An 18,521-nucleotide genomic window follows, 5' to 3' on the forward strand; every position below is an offset into this window, starting at 1 on the left:
GTCCAAGTTCTCAACTACAGGGACTTAGGTTATTTATAATGGAAAACAGAACTAAACTTGGAATCAGAAGACTGAATTAATGCCATTTTCATCACTTTGGGCAAGTTATTTGCGTTCTCTGAGACTCCTTTTATGTCACCTGCACAATTAAGAGGTTTCACCTTATTTCACCTGTCTCAGGGTTAACAGTGAGGATGAAAGGTGCTGATGCATTTTGTGTGCTTTGTTTACAGCACTAGAGTAGCGGTAGAAGCTGAGGATAGATATTTTCATAGATAACTATTAATGTTACGCATTTCAGGCTTTCTAATTTTTTAATTTTTTTCAAGAATTTTTATGTATTTATCTTTAGAGGGAAAGGAAAGGAGATAGGGAGAGAAATATCAATGTATGGTTGCTTCTCATGCACCCGCTCCTGGGAACTGGCCTGCAACCAGGCATGTGCCCTGACAGAGAATCGAACCACAGTTGTTTGGTTCACAGGCCTTCGCTCACTCCACTGAGCTACACCAACCAGGGCCATTTCAGGCTTTCTATAAGGGAATCTTGAAATGCTAGAGGTGTCTGCTATAATTGTATATTATTTTAAATATCAGACCTCAATAAATAAAAATATATTAAAATGCATGAAGTGATTAGGCCATTTCTCATGTAATTATATCACCTTCTAAACATAAAGCTATAGTTTTGGCTAATCTTTTAAAAGGGTTCTAAGTTTTTCTCCTCATCAACAAGATATTAATCAGTAAACCTCATGCTCTGATTAAAATCTATGGGCATGCATACAAGTGAATATCTGTTCATGTAAATTGCATGTTCATGTAAAACTTTGACTGAAAACACATCTTATTAGTGAACAGGATCCTGGTATAGGTGTCATATGTCTGGCTCCCAGTGTCTGGTCCAATCTTTCTTATCAATTCCTTTTGTGTGTGACTTTTGAAAAATCACAGAAACTGGGTATTCAGTGTTAAATGTAAGGGATCCTGCATAAGACCCTTCTATTGGGTTAGCCAAAAAGTCTGTTTAGGGTTTTTTTTTCTTTTTGTAAAATAAAAGACACATTTTCAATGTTCACCAATAACTGTTGGTTTAAATATTATGAGTATGTTTGCTGTCTCCCTCATGGTATAACGTTGATTGCTCTCAATTAATGTCTCAATTTTACTCCTATCAACTTCAACTGATCTACTCGATCATGGAGCATCGTCCAGTGAGGACTCTCCAGCACAAAACTTCACAAACCACTTAAGACACATTTGATCAGTTACAGCACCTTCTCCATACACTGCACAAAACTTTTTTTGCATTTTCAGTTGTGTTTTTACCTTTCTTGAGATAATAAAGCATAATACCAAAATTGTTGCATATTTTCTTCTACCTTCAATATTAAAATAGCTACACAAAAATTCACTGATTTTGATAAGTTTTTTTTAATGCATGCTGATATGACAGCTGTCACATTACAATCTAACAAAATTGTTTCTAATGAGTTTAAGACAAAGTTTAAGACAACTAAGTGCTACTAGACTAGTAGCCAGACTATGGAAAAAACTGGATGAGTGTTTTGGCCAACCCATATAATGTGTACTTAGGAGGCACCTTTCCTCATGAAGAGTTGTAGGGAAGAGGTTGTGCCTTGAGAAGAAACATGTAGTTAAGGTTTGGAAAAGGGAGGTAAGAGAGTAGTATGGGAACCATGAGAAGCTGGGGATGTTACATGATGGGAATTGAATCACTAGAATTAAGAATGTGTGGTTAATTATGTGGGATAAAAGAAAAAATAAGATCAGAATGGAAAGTCATGACACTAATAAAACAAAAGTCTGAGAGGTCCACTCCATCAGTTGTAGTGGTCCCTTACAAAGCTCCAGGAAATTCTAAAAAATACATGACTTTGTGATGCTTGTCAGATTTGTAACATCTGTAATTCATTGTGATCACTTTTGCCCTTTTAGTGAATATTCACTTGTATCTAATTGTATATTCATAATTTTAGATTTTTTAATTAAAATTGCATAATCCTTGGGCCTTACAAAACTTGCATTTATCCCTGCATTAGATGTTGTTTCTTATTAGGAAAAGACACTGAAATACTCAGAGCAGAATTATGAGATGCTGCTGATATTCAGTAGGAATATATTGAAAGGGCACATGGATTAAAAGATTGTTGTGGAGTGGAGGTTAGATGATTGGGAATACTGGAAACAAAGAATGAAATGGATCAAAGCATTTATTTAGTAACTACTCTGTGCAAGTATATCCTAGAATGATAGGGAATAATAGGATTCTGTTTTGCTTTCCAGGTGCCTGCAGTATAAATGCAGAGGAGATAGGCATTGTAGAAGGAAAGTTTATCAGGGTCTGAATGAATAGAGTATGAAATAAATACAAAGAACTAAAAGCTTTTTTTTGTTTGTTTCAGTGAGAGAAATAGAAATAGAAATGCACACTATATTCTCTGCTTCTGTGTACATTACAGCCAGAACTATAACTAGTAGGGCTTACAGATATCCCTCTTCCCAGGCCAAAGAATTCCAGGTAACTTTCACATAATTTCAAAGAACAGATTGCAATGTCCCCAGGGAAATGAATTGTGCAGGAACTAAATTAGATTTTTCTAGACTTCCATTTGCTAATGTTTAAGTTAGTTCAACATGTTTTTTTTTTTTATTGTTGTTCAAGTACAGTTGTCTACATTTTCACCCCAGCTTGGCTCCCTGCCCCACCCATCCCCACCTCCCACCCTTGTCCCTACCGCCTTTGGCTTTGTCCATGTGTCATTTATACATGTTCCTTGATGGACATTCCCCTATTTTCCCACATTATCCCTCTCACCTCTCCTTTCTGGTTACTGTCAGTTTGTTCTTTAATTCAGTGACTCTGGTTATATTTTGCTTGCTTGTTTGTTTTGTTGATTAGGTTCCACTTATACATGAGATCATATGATATTTGTCTTTCACCACCTGGCTTATTTTATTTAGCATAATGCTCTCCAGTTCCATTCATGCTGTAGCCAAGGGCAGGAGCTCCTTCTTTCTTTCTGCTATGTAGAATTCCATTAAGTGTACCACAGTTTTTTGATCCACTCATTTACTGGTGGCATTTGGGTTGCTTCTAGCACTTGGCTTTTGTCAGTTGTGCTGCTATGAACATTGGGGTGCATAGGTTCTTTTGGACTGGTGTTTCAGGGTTCTTAGGGTATAATTCCAGCAGTGGAATTGCTAGGTCAAAAGGCAGTTCCATTTTTAGTTTTCTGAGGAAATTCCACACTGCTTTCTACAGTGGCTGCACCAGTCTGCATTCCCACCAACAGTGCACTAGGGTTCCCTGTTCTGTACATCATCACCAGCACTTGTTTGTGGATTTGTTTATGATGGCCATTCTGATTAGTGTGAAGTGGTATCTCATTGTGGTTTTAATTTGCATCTCTCTCATGGCTAGTGGTGCTGAGCATTGTTTCGTATGTCTCCGGATCCTCTGTATGTCCTCCTTGGAGAAGTGTCAGTTTAAATCCTTTGCCCATTAGTTCAACATATTTATGGAGTACTGTTATATTCCACATAGTGATGAGTGTTAAAGCAGAATTATTCTATAGAAGTGCAGGTTTTCACTTCAGCACTCAATGAATTCAGGTGAAAAGCTTATGCTATATATGTCACACTGAGAGTGTGAAAGGAAATAATATTTATTATAAATTTTCTCTTAATCTACTTTTGTGTTCCTTTACTCTCTATTCTTTCCTAGGTTTTTATCACTGTCAGTTGTCACGCTTGAGTTTGCTGAGTACCATCACCAATCCACTTATTCTTTCAGTAATTTATTTTTAGTACACGCTATAGAGAGCATTCTCACTAGGTTCTCTGGGGACATCGGACATAAATAAAGAGAGCATGGACTATATATTGCACTAGGTGAGGCAGGAAATAATGATTATTTATAAATGTCATATGTTAAGTGATAATATGTGATAAAATGAAAAATATAACAGCGAGGGTGGGCACGGCATGTAGGAGGGTGAGGTTGCAGTTTTAGATGCAGTGGCCAGGAAAGGACTGGCCAAGAAGGCAAGAAGGCAAAATTGAGTAAAACCCCCAAGAAAAGGAAGGTGTGAGCCAGGAGTTACCTGTATTAAAAGCAGAGGAATGAGAAGGGCCAAGGCCTAGAGCAAGAGCATGCCTAGTGTGTGCAAGGAACAGTAAGATACCAAGGAGATCATTGTGGCTGGAACTGAGTGAGTGTATGAGAGAAAGGACAGCAAAAATTTCAATCAGAGGACTAACAGAGGTAGAATATGGCAGAACATTGTAAGGACTTCAGCTTCTCCTAGTGTGAGATGAGAATCCACTGGGCTGACACAAGCTGAGGGACGTTTAAACAGGATCACTCTAACCGTTGTGATGAGAAGAGTTTGGAGGAGCAAAGGGTAGAAAGAAGGAGCGCAGATACGAGGCTATAGTACTAACCCAGGCATGAGATGTGGCTGTTCAGACCAAGGCGGGGACAGGAATGCGGGGATAAATGATTATGTTATATCTTATACATTTATAAATGTTACACAGTACAACATGTATGTTAATTTTAGTTCAATGGGAATGACCTCAGTATATATTGTTTATTCATTTTTTGACACATAGTATTCAAATTTAGTAGACAACTGAGTGTCACCTTGAGTATTTAAAAAAATACTCAAAGTCTTCCATAATATAACAAGACTACAAAATAAGACATGAAAAAGACATTCACTTTCTGAATTTGGGATTGACAAAGGGAAAAAAGCCATACACCCTTTCAAACTGCAGAATGTCAATGAAATAACGGTTTGACTATTGTAATCTTTCCTCTTCTGTCTTATATTGTCAAATTAATTAATCCCAAGCCGACAGTGTGATCTACCAGGCCCTCTGCAGCATACACCAACTTGTTCAGCTCATCTTTGCCCATTCCCACCCCCAAGTCTCAGCTCTCCACCCACCTCCCTTGTTGGGATTATCTCTTACGCTGGAACTGGGATCTTATTTGCTTATGTAAGCATTTATTTGTTCCTGATGGTCTACTCCTTTCCAGGAGAAGTCAGGTCAGAAAAAATAACTGATACCATATGTAACCCATAACATAGTCCTCTCTTTGATACGCACTGACTAAATATTTTTGGATTTGATGTAGTTAGTTTTATTATAATTAAATACATTTATTTGTAAGGATTATACACTTAAATCTAAGGTATTACCTATCAAAGTAACCAAAATTTTAATTATTAGATATTCTATGTATTTAAACATAAAAAAGCCCTTAAAATGTCAATATTCTTGAACTTAGATGAGAAATCAGGATAACTAATTTTTTGAACTACCACTAATATAATTTCTTTTTTTATTTTGCCACATATTTTTAAATATATTTTATTGATTATACCATTACAGTTGTTCTATTCTCCCCCTTCATTCCCCTCCACCCTGCACACCCCCTCCCCCACCATGCCCCCCCTTTAGTTTATGACCACATGTCTCAAGTTCTTTAGATTCTATATTTCCCCTACTATTCTTGCCCTCCCTCCATCTATTTTCTACCTACCATCTATGCTATTTTCTGTACCTTCTCCCCCCTTCTCCTCCTCCCACTCCCCTGTTGCTAACCCTCCATGTGTTCTTCATTTCTATGGTTCCACTCCTGATCTAGCTGTCCTCTTGGTTTGCTTTTGTTTTAGGTGTGGTTGTTAATAACTGTGAGTTTGCTGTCCTTTCACTGTTCATATTTTTCATCTTCTTTTTCTTATATAAGTCCCTTTAGCATTTCATATAATAAGGGCTTGGTGATGATGAACTCCTTGAACTTGACCTTATCTGAGAAGCACTTTATCTGTCCTTCCATTCTAAATGAAAGTTTTGCTGGATAAAGCAATCTTGGCTGTAGGTCTTTGGATTTCATGACTTGGAATACTTCTTTCCAGCCCCTTCTTGCCTGTAAGGTCTCTTTTGAGAAATCCGCTGACAGTCTGATGGGAACTCCTTTGTAGGTGACTGTCCCCTTATCTCTTGCTGCTTCTAGGATTCTCTCCTTCATTTTAATCTTGGCTAATGTAATTATGATGTGCCTTGGTGTGTTCCTTCTTGGGTCCAACTTCTTTGGGACTCTCTGAGCTTCCTGGATTTCCTGAAAGTCTATTTCCTTTGCCAGACTGGGGAAGTTCTCTTTTATTATTTGTTCAAATAAGTCTTACACTCGTGGCTGTTCCTTTTCCCCTTCCGATACCCCTATAATTCAGATGTTGGAACGCTTAAAGATGTCCTGGAGGTTCCTAAGCCTCTCCTCATTTTTTTGAATTCTTGTAACTTCACTTTTTTCTGTTTGGTCATTTCTTCCTTCCTTCTGGTCCACCCCCTTGATTTGAGTCCCAGTTTCCTTTCCATCACTATTGGTTTCCTGTACATTTCCCGTCATTTCAATTAGTTTAGCCTTCATATGTTCCTCTAATTTGTGGCTAAAATCAACCAGTTCTGTGAGCATCCTGATCACCAGTGTTTTGAACTGTGCATCTGAGAGGTTCACTATTTCTTTTTTACTTAGAGTTATTGGCTCTGAGGCTTTGAGTTTTTCTTGAGCCATATTTTGGACTGTTCGTGCCTGTTATGAGGAGCGTAGCCCTAAGTGTTTACCAGGGCGGGGCAACTCATTCCCTGGGTTGTGATGTTGTATGTGGGGGCAGGGTCAAAGGAAAGCAGTGGTGATCCCCTCTGCTGCCTCCCACTGCAGCAGCTGCCCCTGCCGCCGGGGGCCCCCAAGGTCTGTCCCACTGCTCGGGAATGTGGGACCGCGGTCAGTCCACCGCCCCTGGGTTCGCCATTGGCCCCTGTGCGGTCCATCTCACTGCTCACTCCTCTGCTGGTTTATCTGCACATGAATGTGTGACTACAGCCAGCCCACCACCCTGCACCCTCACTGGGTCCGCTGGACATGGGGCTGCCTGGGTGCCTGGGGTCAGGAGATCTTTCTTGCCTGTCCTTGCTCCGCTGCAGGCTCCACCCCTCTTACCAGTCCTGGTTGAACAGTTCATTGTTGTTGGACTTCTGTATAGTTCAATTTTCTGTTCTTTGGCTGCGTCTTTGTTCACCAAACCTTTGTTGTATTCAGACTTGGTTGTGGGAGAAGGCACAGTGTTCCCACCTATGCCTCCATCTTGGCGGAAGTCCCTGAATGACCACTAATATAATTTCTAAAACTGAGATTTCACATTTCAAAAAAAAAGTGGGATAGTTACACTTACCCTACCTATTTCACCAGATTGCCGAAAAGATAAAATGAGAAAAACTGTGCAAAACAACTTTTTAAAAAAGGTCTTGTATCAGTGCTATTAACACAAGTAAAATGAATCTAATTTTATTCCCTTTAATCAAAAGAACTTCTTATATTCAAATAATACACATATGAAAGTCCTTTATAGTTCAACTGGATTATAATGCCATTTTTGTGGTCATCATAATGTTTGCTTATCAAGTAAAGTAAATCATTTCTCTACATGAGTTTCACAGAACTGAATAATTATATAATTAATCATATTTATCATAAGCATAATTATATACTAATTATTATATAATAATTACATAGTGTCTTTGACTCAAAAATATACAAAATAAAAAGCTTAACTTTTTATGCACAGCAGTTGACAAAGTTGTAATATTTCTAATGATAATCTCTTGAATTATGGTAAATTTTTTTCAATGTAAATATTTTATTTTCTTATATTATAGATGAGTATATTGAATTTTACTTTTGCTGTTAAATATTGACTGGGAGATTTTATAACTTTCCTTTTTGGAAATATAGTTTCTTTTTTGTATGATTTTACATACGATTTTGTTACACATCAATAGTCAAGGCAAAGTTCTGCCCATTTTATCTGTAAGAGAATCTTATGAAGTGAAATTTATATTGCCCTTATGTATATGCTCAGTGGAAACGATGATGGTGATGATGATGACTGTGACTTTGCCATTAGTTCACATGATTTCACTATTTATTAGGAAACTTTTCCTAGTTTAAAGGGAAGAAATTTTAGGTTAAAATGTATTGTCTGTGTAGTGGGATCCATTTAAATACCACAACAAGGGAACAGTTCAGAATGCACGAATATCAGAAAAGGTTAAGAACATAATTAAAGTTAAAATACTTAATGACTCACTGGAGATACTTAACAGCAGAGGAGCAGCCGTTAAGGCAGGCCTTTTGTGGGCACAGTTGTGTCATTCACCCTGGCTTCCGATGCCCATCCAATGAACTATGAATCTCTCTGGAAGCAGGAGAGCGTTATTGGGTTGGTCTGTTACTGTTAGCTGCTCCCAGTATTCTTCAGATTGGATGGTATTAATCTATTAATATTATTTAAATAAAAAGTCAAAAGAAAATATTTATTTTGGGTATTTTAACAAAATCGGGAAATTAAAGTAAGAAAAACATACAAATTTATGAACTGCAATCTACTTTGATGAGATGATTACATTATATGCCTATCATTAGATAACTTCATTATTTTACGTTCCTGGAATCAATAAAATTTTACTAGTCTATTTATACCCCTTCTCCTGTCTCATTCAGCACATTTGGTACTAGTCTATTTAAAATAACATAATTTTGAACATCATAAACAATATCCATAGAGTGACTTTGACATCTATACAGATCGTTCTGGAAATGGTTGGACTGGAATGCTAGATTATTTCAGTGGTCATAGTGATTACAAATGGAATCTTACCATGATGATCTTTCTCGAGGGGAGCCACAAGTCATGGCTAATTATATACCCTATTTACCTTAACTGTTCAAAAAGCATGAATTTGTGAGAGCCATCTTGAAGGGCAAAAATACATTACTATTGTTTCTGTAACTCAACTATAATTAGCTCTAGCCTCCTCTTCATGTACTGGTAAGAAATTGAATCACATTCATTATTTGACATTTCCTGCCCCACAAGCACTGGGAAAATTCCCAATGAAGGTCTTACACGTTCTAGAACACTGGGGTTGGTCCCTAACGCATTGATCCACACCACTAAGAGCAATGTCCAAGACAGCACTATTCTTGAGAGTGGCGGGCTCCCTTAACTGTGAGCAAATTTTAATGAGAGTAGTTGTATTGTGGTTGAAAGCCACAACATCTAGTGTCATCTTTTCCAATGACACCACACAACTTTTTCTTTGAGTTCATTCTGTCTTCCCTGAACTATCTGAGCAAGCAGGATGCTTGCTGCTCCTACTACTGCCTTTGCAATATCTCACCACCTTGTTTGGGGATGTCGTGTCCCTAGAACTGACTCTCCACTTCTTTTTTCTTTCATTTATTCTACATTCATTTCTTTCTTTACTTTTTTATTGTAATTCATTCTATTAACATGAGCTCTCAAAATCTTTAGAGATTTTAGATATTTTAAGTGTATAATACCATGTTATCTACAGACATAAAGTTGTTTTTCAGATATCTAAACCGTATATGTTTTGCATAACAGAAATTTTGTAGAAATTAATCAGAATCAATTTCCCTCTTTCAGATTCCTGGCTATCAACATTCTATTATTTGCTTCTGAATCTGACTATTTTCGATACCTCCTACAAATGGAATTTTGCAGTATTTGTCTTTCTGTGTCTGGATTATTTCTCTTAGCATAATGTCCTTAAGATTCATTCATGTGTTTTTATAAGATTTCCTCTTTTTTAAAGACAGAACAATATCTCATTGTGTAGATAAACTACATTTACTTTGTTCATCGGTCAGTGGATATTTAGCTTATTTCCACATTTTGGCTGTTGTGTTGAGCACTTCAGTGAACATGGGCATGCTACTACTATCTCTTCCAGTTCCTGAATTCAATTTTGGGGCAATAAATACTCAGAAATGGGGTTGTTACATAAAGTGGTACTTCAATTCTTAATTTTAGGTACTTCAATTTTTAATTTTTAGGAAACAATAGCTGCACCATTTTGCGTTCTAACAGAGTACAAGGGTTTCAGTTTCTACACCTTCTCAAAAACACTTACTATCTTCTGTGCTTTTGACAACAGTCATCCTAATGGGTATGAGATGATATATCATTGTGATTAGAAGTTGCATTTCCCTGATCATTTATGACATTGAGCAATTCTTCCTACATTATTTTCTCTTCCAGCAGAGATCAGGTTAATTTCCCATCAATTTCCTGTAGAAATGTGAGACTGACAGAATCCTGTTCTGAAACGGAGGAGAGAAAAGAGATGAGGAAAACTGATCAGATTTTTTCATTACCAGTTGTTATTATTTACCCACCATAAAATGATATAGCCACAATAACCTTCTGTTTGTTCAATAATGTCTTCAATTTTTGCAAGCCTAAGTCTTCAAATAATACCATATAATTAATAAAATTTCTAAATAATCTTTCCTTGTAATTAAAATGGTATTATAAATAAGTATATGCATTTTTGTGCTCTTTTTTACACATTTGAGCTCCGTTTATAGTCAGGTAGTCTGGAATATGGGTAAATCGGCATACACTGAATGAGTTTTCCTATTAACCAATACTAGCATTGGCCTTAGAGACAAAGTTCATATTTTTGCACTACCATTAACTAACTGTGCAATGTTAGAAAAGTCCTGTTACCTAATGTTTCACTTTTATAATACATTTTATAAAAGACTAAAACTAGAGCATCTACAAGGATATTTCCTGGTTTATAATAAGTTTATAAAATGTGTTGTGCTTTTAAACATATAGTTTGATTCATGTAATCTTTCTTCAATGACCTTTTTATTATGACCATTAATACTGCAAGACGTGTAATTGATTTTTTACAATTATTATTTTTTAATAATTGAAGCTAAATCTGTTTTAGATATGGTGTAAAAGTCATTGATTCCAGATACTTTCAGTGTACTCAGACTCAGAGAAGAAGTATGGATAAGAACTGCTGGTTCAACTGTAGTCTTTGATATATCTTAGATATTTTTTTAGATATTTAGATATTTTTAGATATTTAAATATCATAATGTGAGAATGTTTAATACACAAATGAAATTCATTTGATAATTTATGTGTATAAACCATCCTTTCCTGATTTTAATTCCTTGTTCTTCACAAAAAATGTGAGTGAAAGAGGAAACCTGGAGAGTGAATTGCTCAAGTTACACCCAAAATTAATGAGTCAATATAGACTCTACTTCTTTAATTCTGAGCTGTTTAAAAGTATAACTGAGATGAATCAATAATTTTATCAATAGTCTGCCCCAGGATGAAAATAAAGTATATTATCATAATATATGCTTTGCTTAATAATCTGTTTTATTTATTTTGTGCTTGTGTCTGCTTAATATAAAATATACATTAGCTTAAATCAAAAAGTAGAAAATTACCCCCAAATCTTCTATATGTATATATTGAATAGTTCTGAAATTTGAAAGAATATAAATGTGTAACATTTACATTAAAAGTTTGAGTTAAGTTTTGTTATCTTTGTACTATAAAGACAGTAAGTTGTGACCTATTAATTTTTAAATGTATATTTTAATACATTAAAATTTTGGTGTTTTAGATTGAACTCAACTTTGAGTTTAAATAGTGTTAGCACTAGGTACTTAAATAGCGCTAGCACTAGGTACTAGGACTGCATGGCTTATAAATTTAAAGCAGATTTAAATTCAGACTACAGACTGAATGTTCCAACCCCTGAGTTAACCAATGCAGGAACAAATATAGCCATGTCCAGAGAAGATGGACTAGGTAGGGTGAAGCCACAGGAACCCTGGGAGCCAAGACCAGCCAGAAGAATCCAAACTGCCGCTGACTGAGGTCAGTGAGAAGAAATGTGGTGGGTGCAAAAAAAGAAAAATTAGATCACGTGATTCCTATCTTAGAACATTTTACTGTTCATGAAAATAAAAGTAGATGAGGAAAATAATTAAAAAGCAAATGGAAATTTCAAGATTCTACAATATCTGTTCAATTCCTCATATAAACCTGCAGCTTAAACATTGTATTTTTATTAATTACAATCAAAATGTTGTTCTGTTTTTCCTTCTGTCATCATCATAGCAGTCTCCATACCACAGAGCAAAACTAAACTAAAATAGTGGTCTAACAAGTATAATTTCCCTTGAGGAGGCCAAGGATGGTAGATGAACCAATTTATTGAAGGTCATGACAGCTAGTTAATAACAGAGCTAAATGTAAACAAAATTTAATTATGAAGAAAAGAAAGTATCAATAGTCAACTATCAGGAGGCCATTGGTTCATAAAAAATGTTTCTGATATATAAAATTATTTATCTTTTGAAACTAGTACATGTAGTCTTTATTAAAAGCTAAGATAGGCAGGCCCTGGCTGGTGTAGCTCAGTGGATTGAGCACAGGCCTGTGAACCACATGATCACGGTTCAATTCCCAGTCAGGGCACATGCCTGGGTTGCAGGCCAGTTCCCAAAAGGGGACTCATGAGAGGCAACCATACATTGTCATTTCTCTCAATTAATTTTTAATTGTTTAATGCTAAATATTCGATGCACAGACACACAAATATACTGTTGTATTTAAAAGCATTATTAGAATTATTGGGTTAAAATATAAACTGTAATACATTGTTATAGTTATTTTTAGTAATCCAGACACCATTTTCAATAAAATGAAATTCAGATTTTTTCTTTCCAGGATATCTTTAGAAACAACATCCTAAGTTAATGGAACTTGTGAGGTCATTTTAAATTCATAACTTATTAAGATGCATTGGGGAAACAGGATTCCCTACAAATGTCTAAGGGTACCTACAGAACTGGGGAATGAGGAGGAGAAAACCAGATTGGTGGAGACTGCTTCAATGGAAGTTAGCTCCATTTTGATATATTTTGAATACTGGGGCTCTATTTTGTTTTGTTTGAACTGTGGGTTCCAAGAATAAAACTAATAGCAATAATCATCACAATAACAAAATGGTAATGTTATAAGATTTGCTGTTCAACAGATACTTTCCAACCTTAGGATTTTATACTTGTGCATGAGTTTCTTTGGAAAAATATATCTGGGTTTTGAAAGTCTTACTACATTATCTTTATCTTTTACCAAAGATTCCACCTTCCATTCTTATTTTCCTTTCCTTCTTTCCTTTTTTCCAACTTTCTTTAATATTGATGTATTAATAAGTTAAAATTATAAAACAGAAGGTGTGATTAAAATAATAAAATCCATTCATTTACATATTTATTTCTCTTATAGTAACACTGTCTAACTTGATAATGAATGAGTAATTACTGTAAGTGAGGTGGACTTATATTATTGGACTCCAGAAACTCATTTGCAGGAATTGTTCACTATTTAGCAGATGATCAGTTTGGCTGAATTTTTGCTGCTGATGCTAGTTTATAAAGGACTCTTGTGAGTGGATGACCAAACTTAGTAAATTAATCTGTAGTCATGATTAATCATATCAGCAGAGAAAAGGTTTAAAACTAGAAATTACAAAAATATATGCATGTATTTTTAATTGGTTTTCTGTTTGTGTTTTTACCCCAGCTGCATCAGATTCTCATTTCATAGCACACCAGTCTCGTTGGTTCATGTAAGGTCTCCTCCTGTGTGTGCGTGTGTGGTTTTTTGTTTGTTTATTCAGTCCTTTATGAACTTACTCTTTTTGACCTTATTTTTCCCATTCCCTTCTTTCCTCCATAAGCAACTATTATAGTTGATGTGATCATATTGATTTGTAAAATGTATAATGTTAACTCATGTCATTATCATTTTCACATACATAAATGCCATTGCCATGTGAATCAGATCCTGTTTCTCACTTGTTTTCACTTGGCAAATGACTTTTAAGATGGATTCACCTGGTGGTGTTAACACCGGATATGGTCTTTTTCCTGCAGACTATGCAGAGTGTTTTTGTGGTGAGCATTCACTATGCTCTCATTGTCCATATCTCCTAGTACTGCCACCCCCTGCCCCCACAAAGAGATCCTCAAGAAGAAGATTTCCGAGTCATAGGGTTTCCCTGTGCTTACTTTAAAAATAATCTTCCCCAAGTCATGAAATCCAAAGACCTACAGCCAAGATTGCTTTATCCAGCAAAACTTTCATTTAGAATGGAAGGACAGATAAAGTGCTTCTCAGATAAGGTCAAATTCAAGGAGTTCATCATCACCAAGCCCTTATTATATGAAATGCTAAAGGGACTTATATAAGGAAAGGATGATGAATAATATTAACAGTGAAAGGACAGCAAACACACAGGTATTAACAACCACACCTAAAACAAAAGCAAACCAAGAGGACAGCTAGATCAGGAGTGGAACCATAGAAATGAAGAACACATGGAGGGTTAGAAACAGGGGGGTGGGAGGAGGAGAAGGAGGGAGAAGGCACAGAAAATAGCATAGATGATAGGTAGAAAATAGATAGGGGGGAGGGCAAGAATAGTAGGGGAAATATAGAATCTAAAGAACTTGAGACACGTGGTTATAAACTAAGGGGGGAGAATGGTGGGGGAGGGAGTGTGTGGGTGGAGGGGATTGAAGGGGGGAATAGAACAACTGTAATGGTATAATCAATAAAATATATTAAAAAAATAAAAAAATAAAAATAAAAAAATAAAAATAATTTTCCCAGGTGGCCCTCCAGAAAGATTGTGCTTATCTGTATCTCCATTATATGTTAATAAATTGTAAATAAGCAATTGTTCATTTTTTTCATTCTGATTTAGTCTCACATCATAGAGTGGGATAAATCTGGAAAACCATTTAGTAAGAATAAACTTTTCTGAGGTCAAAGTCAAGTAATCCCACATTGGGGTCCTATGGTATTTTCTGGCTTTCAAAATTTTGCAAGATGATGAGAGATAAGTAACATGTCATTAATGTTTAATTTGTACTTTCTATTCACTAATGAATCTAAGCTCTTCTTCATATACTTATAAGACCTTTGACTTTCCTCCTGTGTCATTTTACTAATTGCCAAGATATTTGTTTTTTCTGGTATAAGTTATTAATTTATATGGCAGCGTAAAATATGCACATACGCAGTATAAACATGGTTATCATTTAAAAGCATTGAATTGTGAATTGCCTGTTACATACTAGCTAAGAATATATTTTGGATTAAGTAAATAAAAGTCACGAGCTTTTGTGCAATATATGGTAGAATGTACAGTAACCTAGGACACTGTAACTCAATTATTTTAATGTATAGGTGTTTTTGAAGTAATGGTAAATATTAAGTACAAAAAATGGCATAGATGAAATTTTATATTATAAAGATAAGAATAGCTTGTGCCAGTTTGAGGAATATTAAAATTAAGTAATTTCAGAAGTTATAAAAACACATTGAGTATATTTTATTCTGTTGATTGGGTTTTTAAATTCAAATATTACCTGATTATAATTTTAAATTTTGATAGCCTATTAAGTATAAGATTTTGAGTGCCACGTCCTGTCATCACTGTTGCACATTCAGCAAAAATTTAGGTTTTCTTAGTTTTTCTAATAGAAATAAGTAGAATAGGCACTTTCTGTGGATATAATAATTGAGTCATCTGTACATTCTCAAACTTGAACAATTGGTAAACATACACGTTGATATATAATTTAAATATAAAAATGTAAATATTTGCTCCTAATGCTAAATAGTAGATATGATCATTTGTGTGTATTATTATTTCCTAATAATACACAGGAATTATTTCTTAAAGTCAGAGTAAAGAGTTACCTGAAATTTGAATATGCTTACATTCAAATCAATTAAATGGTAAAATACTATTTTAGTGTCCTTCCATGCAATACAATCATCTTCAACCAATTTTTGCATGCATTTTAAAATAGTTTATAGAATTTTTAAATTAACATATTTTTCAAAAATACTGTCTTCAGAGTTTCAAAGTAATTTTCACAACTATCAAAACCACCTAATGAATTAATCAGGAGTTATTTGAATATTCACTTTGGTATCTTAGTGTGGTTCTCATGGGATTTGTAGGAAGTTGGAGAGGCAGGGTGCACAGGGGGTGTTGCTAAGTGACTGTGTCTGAGTAGTCCCAGTCCCTGTAGTGTCTGATACTCACTATTGCAACCAAGAATAAAAGGGTAAGAGAACTGGACAATCTTTTGAACTCCAGTACTGCGCCACCTCTGGTGGGAAACTGAGTGGCGGAGAAGGTTAGCAGGTGTATCATGGGACAGAGCAGATGCTGTAGCGCCTGATCTCAGGTAATTACCTAGGCATGATGCTGGTTTTCTCTATATTTTGTTTAGCGGTATTATTAATATTTCTAAGTAGTTTTCCTTTCTATAACTGGAAGCATTTTTTATTTCAGTGGATAATTATGTTTTGTAAACTTGCCCCATTATTTTGAGATGTGAAAAACAAACAGGTAAATCCAACAGAAGTAGCATGAAGATTATACAGCTATATTTTTTTTCATAGAATATGCTCCTGCAGAAAACGAACCATGCAATTTCTGGATTATAACACCATTAATTTGTTTTTATTCAAAATCATCTGTTTGTAAATATACTCTTCCCCCTGACTAAAAGAAAAAAGTGTGTGTTTCAGTGTGTTTTTTTCCTCTTTCAGTACTAAATTTTTCTTTAGTGGTATCACCACTGTCTTTTATGTAATTTTCTCATTTTACACGTACAACAGCCTGGGACTGTTGAAGTAAACCTAAGGCCCATCTGAGGAGAAAATTTCGTTGGAGTAAGTTATGGGAAAGTCGTTCCTGTTTGTGTTATCGTAGGCATTTTCATGGACTTCTTTTGTCATTTCACTACAGTACAAACATTTCCCATACTTGCTTGCAACTGGTAATATGCTTTTCAATGTATATTAAATCACTAAAACGTTTAAAGACTCAATCATGCATGTTTAGAATTGTCCGTTGATACCAGTGTTGAGCAGTAGGTAATTTCACACAGATATCTGTGAAGCTCATTGAAAACGTAGTTTTTCAACAAGTATATTTTCATTTAATCATAGCCTAGTATGGCATACATATATTTTTCTAAGGTAAGGCTAGTAGCATTCACAAATATTTGGACACAATAATTTTGGATGGTTTTATCTAATTTATTATATTCCCCTCACAAAGCCCCATTATTAGGACCAGCTGATTTGTACCAAGTATTTGTCCCTACATATTTTGACAGATCATACAAAATAGACCAAAGAAACAAAACAAAATGTTGAAATATTAAACATTACTACTTTTTTATATGAAAATTACCTTTTTAGATAGAAAGGAAACATGAAAAGCCCTGTAACTAGTCCCGTGACTAACATACAAGACACAGTGCAAAATAAAATTGTAGAGCTCTTTATTCACACATCATTAAGAATTTCAAGATGGCAAAAGTGAAGCACTAAACCAAGCATAGAACCTTCTAAGCACGAGGCCTGGTATATATACTACTGCACAGACCACACACACATCCATGGAGCTATGTTCTCTGTAGTATTTCTGCTGCTTCTACTCAGGAGTGTATTGCATGGAGTGAAGAAAAGATGAAACATAGAAATTGATTTGTCTTAGCTGAACGTATAACAGTTTCTCAAGTCAAGCTCCACAACAAAATCCTAATGATTTTCTTCTACAAGTCCCATCCCACAATAGAATACAGAAGTTTGCATTCTTCTAGTTGCTTGTTCCCGTGAAAAAAAGTATATTGGTGGTTGTAATTATTTTTTATCCAACACAAAATTGGTCTAAGCAATATATATTAAATAATGTTTTTTATAGCAGTGTGAACAAAATGCATGTGTTTGATGATTAATACATTTTCAAAAGCAACATTTTGCATGTTGTATTAAATGCATTTTATGTGTTCAGGTAAGTTGAAATAAAGCTACAGGTGGTTTTAGTAGTCATGTTCTGGAGAACCTTGAAATAATGTTCTCTGAATGAAATGTGTGCTGAGTTGGTTTGTTAATATAAAACGATGTCTTCTATGCCCTGCTGACCCAAACTAGAAACAGCACACATTTTTCATGTTGCACTTGAATTTGTCTTTTTAGGGATGCAAGTATTGGAATGGAATGGAGTTCCTTTAACTTCCAAAACGTATGAAGAAGTACAGAGTATCATTAGTCAGCAAAGTGGGGAAGCAGAAATATGTGTAAGACTGTGAGTTTTTCCCCATCTTTTTGTTTCCATTTTTTGGCTATTCATGGCTCTTTTAATTTAAAATTGTTAAGGTGGAACCTTTGCCAGTTAGCAAGATTTTCTGTAATTAGAAAATAAAGTGAATACAAGTTTTTGTGGGTTTTTTTTTTTTTAGATTTCTTGTGTTCAGAATCAAAGTCTAAAGTATAGAAAGAATTCAGCTAATTTTGTCTCTGATGTTAACAGCTTTCTCCTTTCATGTTTTTTATTGAAACATGCTTCATTTAAATGAAAAGTTAAACCCATTTAGATTTCATAGATGTGTATAATATTTCAAAATAAACTTACATTTAATCCATAAAGATTTCACCTTAAATAATCATTTTTATCAGCTGACTTTTAACAGCATTGCAAAAATGT

The 18,521-nt window shown here is 35.0% G+C and overlaps 1 protein-coding gene across 1 annotated transcript in view; it reads left to right on the plus strand.

The window, feature by feature from the left end:
• The window catches only part of PCLO (piccolo presynaptic cytomatrix protein), a 371,031-nt gene that overhangs the window by 258,003 nt on the left and 94,507 nt on the right, over positions 1 to 18,521 (plus strand). Inside the window, exon 11 of the mRNA XM_037066144.1 lies at positions 18,014 to 18,122. Coding sequence (XP_036922039.1) covers positions 18,014 to 18,122 — 109 coding nt within the window. The remainder of the gene's footprint in view (positions 1 to 18,013; positions 18,123 to 18,521) is intronic.

This window comes from Sturnira hondurensis, unplaced genomic scaffold, assembly GCF_014824575.4.
Source record: "Sturnira hondurensis isolate 20B ecotype Veracruz unplaced genomic scaffold, ASM1482457v3 Scaffold0016462, whole genome shotgun sequence".
In the NCBI taxonomy this organism is placed as follows: domain Eukaryota; kingdom Metazoa; phylum Chordata; class Mammalia; order Chiroptera; family Phyllostomidae; genus Sturnira; species Sturnira hondurensis.